Genomic DNA, 7,682 nt, shown 5'->3' on the forward strand with positions numbered 1-7,682 from the left:
TCTCTCACACTCTCTATGTGTCTCTTTTTCTATTTTTATATTTGTCTCTCTCTCTATCTGTGTGTCTCTCTCTCTATATCTGTTTGTCTCTCTTTCTTTCTCTTTGTGTGTGTTTCTCTCTCTCTCTCTGTGTCTCTCTCTCTCACACTCTCTTTGTGTCTCTCTCTTTCTAATTTTATTTGTCTCTCTCTCTATCTGTGTTTCTCTCTCTATATATATCTTTCTGTCTCTCTCTCTTTCTCTTTGTGTGTGTTTCTCTCTCTCTCTGTGTGTCTCTCTCTCTCACACTATCTCTGTGTCTCTCTCTTTCTATTTTTATTTGTCTCTCTCTCTATCTGTGTGTCTCTCTCTCTATATCTGTCTGTCTCTCTCTTTCTCTTTTTGTGTGTTTCTCTCTCTCTCTCTGTGTCTCTCTCTCTCACACTCGCTCTGTGTCTCTCTCTTTCTTTTTTTATTTGTCTCTCTCTGTGTGTCTCTCTCTCTCTCTCACACTCTCTATGTGTCTCTTTTTCTATTTTTATATTTGTCTCTCTCTCTATCTGTGTGTCTCTCTCTCTATATCTGTTTGTCTCTCTTTCTTTCTCTTTGTGTGTGTTTCTCTCTCTCTCTGTGTCTCTCTCTCTCACACTCTCTTTGTGTCTCTCTCTTTCTAATTTTATGTGTCTCTCTCTCTCTATCTGTGTTTCTCTCTCTATATATCTTTCTGTCTCTCTCTCTTTCTCTTTGTGTGTGTTTATCTCTCTCTCTCTGTGTCTCTCTCTCTCACACTATCTCTGTGTCTCTCTCTATTTTTATTTGTCTCTCTCTCTATCTGTGTGTCTCTCTCTCTATATCTGTCTGTCTCTCTCTCTTTCTCTTTTTGTGTGTTTCTCTCTCTCTCTGTGTGTCTCTCTCTCTCTGTGTCTTTCTCTATGTCTCTCTCACTCTGTTTATCTCTATCTCTCTCTCTTTCTATCTCTATCTATATTTCTATGTCTCATTTTATAATTCTATATCTCTCTCTCTCTTTCTCTCACACTCTATTTTTCTATCTCTATCTCTCTCTCTCTCTTTTTCTATCTATCATTCTCTCTTTCTCTTTCTATCTCTCTCTCTTTCTATCTCCCTTTCTCTCTCTCTCTCTCTCTCTCTCTATTTCTCTCTCTCTTTGTCTCTATATTTCTCTTGCTCTCTTTCTCTCTCTCTTTGTCTCTCTCTTTCTCTCTCTCTCTTTTTTTATATTTTTCTCTTTCTCTCACTCTTTCTCTCTGTCTCTCATTTTGTCTATATTTCTCTCTATCTCTCTCTCTTTCTCTCTCTCTCTTTCTCTTGCTTGCATATTCTATATATTTCTATCTCTCTCTCTCTCTCCTTCTTTCTCTCTCTCTCTCTCTCTCTCTCTCTCTCTCTCTCTCTCTCTCTCTCTATATATATATATATATATATATATATATATATATATATATATATATCACTATTTCGGTCTCTCTCTCTCTCTCACTCTCTTTCTCTCGATTTCTATCTCTTTATCTCTGTGTCTCTCTCTCTATATCTCTCTCTCATTTTTTCTCAATTTCTTTCTCTATTTCTCTCTCTTTCTCACTCTTTATCTGTCTCTCTTTCTCTTTCTTTCTCTCTCTCTGTCTCTCATTCTCTCTCTTTATCTCTCTTTCTATCTCTCTCTATATTTTAATATTTCTCTATCTCTTTCTCTCTATCTCAATCTTTCTTTCTCTATCACTCTTTATCGCTCTCTCTTTCACTCTTTCTGTCTCTCTCTCTATCTCATTTTTTAGATATTTCTATATCTCTCTCTCTCTGTGTATCTCTGTCTCTCTCTCTCTTTTTCTCGATCTCTATATCTTTCTCTAGATTTCTTTTTCTCTTTCTCTCTCTTTATCTCTCTTTCTCGCTCTTTCTCTCTATTTCTCTCTTTCTCTCTCTTTATTTCTCTTTTTCTCGCTCTTTCTCTCTCTTTATTTCTCTCTCTCTCTATTTCTCTCTCTCTCTATTTCTCTATTTCTTTCTCTCTCTCTTTTTCTCTCATTATCTCTTTCTCACTCTCATTATTTAACGTTTTCTGTCTATCTCTTTATTTTTCACTATTTCGATATCTATTTCTATCTCTCTGTCTCTTTCTATATATCATTGGATCTCTTTCTATTTAATTTTGTGTCTTTCTATAAATCTCTTTATATCACTCGTTCTCTCTTTCTCCCACTTTTTCTCTATCTATTCCTCTCCTCTCTTTTTTTTTTTAACTTTTTATTTCTCTCTCTATTTTTCTTTTTCTCTCTCTCTAGTTCTCTATCTTTTTCTCTCTATTTCTCTCTCTCTCTCTTTTTATCGTTCTCTCTCTCTCTCTATTTCTTTATCTCTCTGTTTCTTTCTCTCTCCTGCTCTTTTGCTTTATCTCTCTCTCTCTCTCTCTCTCTTTCTTTTTTTCTCTCTTTATCTATATCTCTATTTCTCTCTTTTTGTCTCTCTTTTTATATATCTCTCTCTCTATATAACTCGATCTCTCAGTCTCCTTTTCTATCTATCTATTTATCTATTTCTCTCTCTTTCTCTTTCTCTCTCTCTCTATCTTTCAATCCCTCTCTTTATCTTTATATATCTTTTTTTTTTCACTTTTAATGTCTATATCTCTATATGATTCTCTATCTTTCTCTATCTCTATTTTTATCTCTCTCTTTATCGTTCTTTTTCGATCTCTCTCTCTTTCTATGTCTCTCTCTCTCTTTATAGCTTTTTCTATTTTCTCTTTCTATATCTTTATTCCTTTTTTATCTCTTTCTCTCTATCTCTTTCTCTTTATCTCTCTCTTTATCTTGCTCTTTCTATATCTCTCTTTTTATATATCTCTATCTCGCTCTATCACTCTCTTTTTCTATCTCTCTTTTTCTATTTCTATCTCTCTCTCTCTTTCTTTCTATCTATTTCTATCTTTCTCTCTATCTTCCCATATATCGCTCTCAATATTTCTAACATTCTCTCTATATTTTTATATATATCTCTCTCTTTCTATCTATTTCACTGTTTATCTCTCTGTTTAGCAATCTCTCTCAATTGTCTCTCTCTTTCTATCTTAATTTATTTCTATTGATATCTCTTTCTCTCTCTATCTCTTTCTCTCTTTCTATCTATCTATCTCTATTTCTCTTTATCTCTCTCTCTCGATCTCTCTATTTTTATATCTCTCACTCTTTCTCTCTCTACATCTCACTCTCTATCTCTCTCTCTCTTTATTTATCTCTCTCAATCTCTATTTCTCTTTTTATATTTATTTCTCTTGTTTTCTGTCTCTCTCTCTATATCTCTATTTTTATCTCTTTCTCTCTCTCTATCTCTCTCTATTCCTATATATATATTTATCTATATATATATCTATATCTATATATATATATATATATATATATAGATAGATAAAATATAAAAAAAAAAATCTATATATATATATATATTTTTTTTTTTTATTTTTTTATTATTTTTTTTTTCAACCTAATACATTATTAAAATTATGTTACCTATTTCATTAAAGAAAAAAAAGCATGAGTTCAATTGATTTTAAATAAAACAATAAAATCTTGAATTTTGAATTTTTATAATCGTATTTGATTGTGCATTACAATATTATGTATTATACTGTTTACTGTTAAAGGGAGAGTCCAAAACAGAATTTTTTTTTTTTTTAAAAAAGCAAGATAATCCCTTTATTACACAATCCCCATTTTTTTATAACCAACACAGTTAAATCAATACACATTTTACAGCTGTGACTATCTTGTATCTCAACATCTCCTAAACGTCCATAATCACCTTTCTTTTTGTTATTATCTATTGACTTGCATTTAATCCAATTAGTGCAGTGACTGTCACAACCCACGGGCGTGATCACAATGCTATCTATAAGTTTTACCTGAAATACTCTACCCTGTTGTGAAAACAAAATACAAAATAATTTGATTAGAGGCGGCCTTCAAGGGCTTAGAACTTATCATATGATCCTTCATAGGTTTTATATCAACTAGAATACTAAGTTATTGAAGCTAATTTATTTATAAAATTAAATTGGAATCTTCTTTATAATTAAATGCATGATGTTAAAGATATTATTTTTTTATTCCTTTACTGTCCCTTTAACTCAAAACTAACCATAATTTAGTTATACTATTATTTTTATGAAGTTTAAATCAATATAGATGAAAAATATATTATCAAACTATATAAATATCTTATCTAATATCTATGTGTAATATTATACTTATATTCTATATTTGTATTATTATTTCAGAAATGTATACAATGCCAGACTGCATTGTAATCGGTTGCACCAGCGCAACAAGAAAAGGTCGACCTCAACCAAATGTTAGTTTCCATGTCTTCCCAAAGACACATGACAAAATAAGGATTTGGCTACAACAAACAAATCAATATACTCCGGAGCAATTAGAACCCATGGTTCAAAGAATTTTTGATACGAACAAAACAGTCAAATACCGTATGTGTTCAAGACATTTTAATCAGGACTGTTATTACTCTCATGGTGTCAACAAAAAACTAAAACCAGATGCTGCTCCTACAATTTTTCCATCACGTATAACACATTCAGAACCAACAACTTATACTTCTCTAACTGATCCTAGAATATGTCCATTAACATTATCTGAAGCAACAGCATCAACATCTAGTGCATTTATTATTGAAAACCAACCCAGAATAAATGTATGTCATGCATGTGGTCACCGAACAAATGTAACTTTAGATGACGCTTCGACAAATACTGAAGAAATAGTAAAGATTGATAACTCGACCTCTTTTGACCCATTTCTTGGAACACGAAGTTCGAGTGTGCAAACATTAAAAACAATCCGAAATCAATCAAAAGCTACAAGCACAAGAGATTACTTAAAAAAAAAAGACCAATATACGTGGACAATGGGAGACATGTCAGCAGATAACAGTCTTCAAGGGAGCATTGCATCTGTACAAGACCCATCATCCATTCCTGTTCAAGAAATTCAAACATCATCACAAACTGTGGATAACATTCAAATAATCCATCCAATTATGGATATTGATAATAGAGATAACATTAGTACCATATCAAATGTCGATCCTTTAATTGATAATTCTCTAATTGAACACAATATAGATAGTTTAGACATATCTAATGTTGAAGATATGGACGTCCAGTCTAAAGATCCGACTTACATTCCAGAAACAACGGAAGAAACACAAGAAGAATATTCAATTTTAGAAGAAGTAACTAACAAACATCTAGTCTATGAACCGAAATACATTGTATTTGAAAGATCCTTAGATGAGCTTATAAAACTCATACCTTGCAGATTTGAAAAACCTTGTTCATCACCAATGATGTCTGTACATAAAAGAGTAATTGGGACTTTACTGATTGTTACTGGTGAGTGTGAGGCTGGACATAATTCGACATTATGGTGTAGTCAACCCACTATTGGACAAAAACCGGTTGGAAATATTTTGGCTTGTTCATCTTTACTATTCACCGGTAATCAATTTGAAAAAATCAACGATTATTTCAAATATTTTGGAATTTGCTTTCTTTCAAGACAGACATTTTGTAACTATCAGAAAAACTTCCTTTTTCCGACAGTTGACACATTTTGGAAAAATGAATGTGCAAAAAATATTGATAATTTACAAGGTAGTACTTTGAGTGTCACAGGGGATGGGCAATGTGATAGCCCCGGATTCTCCGCAAAATATTGTATCTATACGATAATGGAGGACCGTTCAAAGAAAATTTTGGATATACAAATTGTTCAAGTATCAGAGGCATCCTCATCAGTAGCTATGGAGGCAAAGGGTTTCTGGCGTGCTATCAATAGCTTACTTTCCAAAGGATTATTAACAGTGGTAGTTGCAACTGACAGGCATGTCAGCATCCGTAAAATCATCAGAGAGGACTATAAAAATATAAACCACCAATTTGACATCTGGCACTATACAAAGAGCCTTAAAAAAAAAATACATAGTGTCGGAAAGAAAAAAAAATGTGCTGAACTAACAAAATGGGTACCATCTATAGCTAACCACTTATGGGCTTGCAGCGTGTCCTGTCAGGGTGATACAGATAGAATGGAGAAATTATGGAAGTCGTGCCTCTACCATGTTTTGAACATCCATTCATGGGAAGAAAATGGCATTGAATACAAATGTAACCACGGAGAATTACAATTGGATAAAGATCGACCAAGAAAATGGCTAAGCAAACAATCAGAGTCATTCCATGAATTGGAGAAGATTGTTTGTGATGCACAAATGATAAAAGATTTAAAACATCTGAATATTTTTTGTCACACAGGAAAGCTGGAAGTATTCCACAGCTTCGTCTTGAAATATCGTCCTAAAAGGATTCTTTCAAGATGGATGCTATGGAGGCTAGAACTAAACTTGCAGCGCTAGCAAACAACAGAAATTCCCATCGTGTACAAGCAAAGGTGATGCACCCAACTCCAAACAGTGCTAGTTATGGGGATTTAAAATATCTATCTTACTTCCCGAAGAGTAAAAAACAATGGATGGTTCGACCGGTGTATGAGGACATGGACTTGTCTTACATATTTGAAATGAATATTGAAGTGCTTGATTTAATTGAAGGAAAATCAACTCACTCCTGGGAATCTAGAAACGTGCAATTACCTCCGAACATTGCCTCTACTCCAAAACCAGACAAAAAATTATTGATTCAAAAACATCAATCCCGATTTTTAAACATTTAAGATTCACTAACACAATAATCAGACATTTAACAATCAAAAAATATTGATGTACAAAAAAAAAAAATATATAGATTTCAAAATATATATATATATATATATATATATATATATATATAAATACAGATATATATATATATATATATATATTTATTTTGCAATATAGATATGTGTGTATGTGTATATATATATATATATATATTTTATTATATATATACATATATATAAAAGAAAATTTAGTTATCAGTTTCAAATATATTTTAAGATATAATATTGTCTACATCTATAATTATGACAGTTTAATATGTTTTGAGTTTTGAAATGATTATTAGTGTTTCAAGAGTTATTATTTAATAAAAACAAATTATAAAAAAAAAATTTTGGATTATTTCATTTTTAATATTTTCATTCTTAAAAATGCATAATTATTTTTGATTATTTTACTTTTATGATTTAAAAATTATTTTGATATCAAATTTTTTTTTATAAAAAAAAATCTCTCTCTATATATAAATATATATATATATATATATATATATATATTTATATATATATATATATATCTATTGTTGCAAAGTTTAGTATCTGCACTATCATCCAAATATACACAACTGCCAGGGTGCTCTCAGGAGTATGTAGTAGCTAATTGATTAAAAGCACTCTCTGGACTTCTGACAACAAAAGCAAAATTTGTTGAATATCAAAATAAATTTTGGTTTTGTGGTCACAAGTCCAGAGAGTGCTTTCAATCATTCACCTACTATATATATATATATATATATATATATATATATATATATATATATATATTTATATATATATATATATATATATATATATATAAAAATATATATATAAAAATATTATTATATTTACCGAAGTAAAAATTGAAATATATATAGTTATAGATATATAGATATAATTGTAAATTTCAGATTTAAT

The 7,682-nt window shown here is 30.8% G+C and overlaps 1 protein-coding gene across 3 annotated transcripts in view; it reads left to right on the top strand.

Moving 5' to 3' along the window:
- The window catches only part of LOC128638386 (uncharacterized), a 44,012-nt gene extending 37,211 nt beyond the window's left edge, over window positions 1-6,801 (top strand). For all 3 annotated transcript variants that reach the window (XM_053690320.1, XM_053690319.1, XM_053690321.1), the window contains one exon: window positions 4,274-6,801. In XM_053690320.1, the coding sequence (XP_053546295.1) occupies window positions 4,274-6,426 (2,153 nt within the window). In that variant the 3' untranslated portion in view covers window positions 6,427-6,801. The remainder of the gene's footprint in view (window positions 1-4,273) is intronic.
- The last annotated feature ends 881 nt before the right edge of the window (window positions 6,802-7,682 follow it).

The sequence above is a fragment of the Bombina bombina genome, chromosome 8, assembly GCF_027579735.1.
Source record: "Bombina bombina isolate aBomBom1 chromosome 8, aBomBom1.pri, whole genome shotgun sequence".
NCBI classification, from domain to species: domain Eukaryota; kingdom Metazoa; phylum Chordata; class Amphibia; order Anura; family Bombinatoridae; genus Bombina; species Bombina bombina.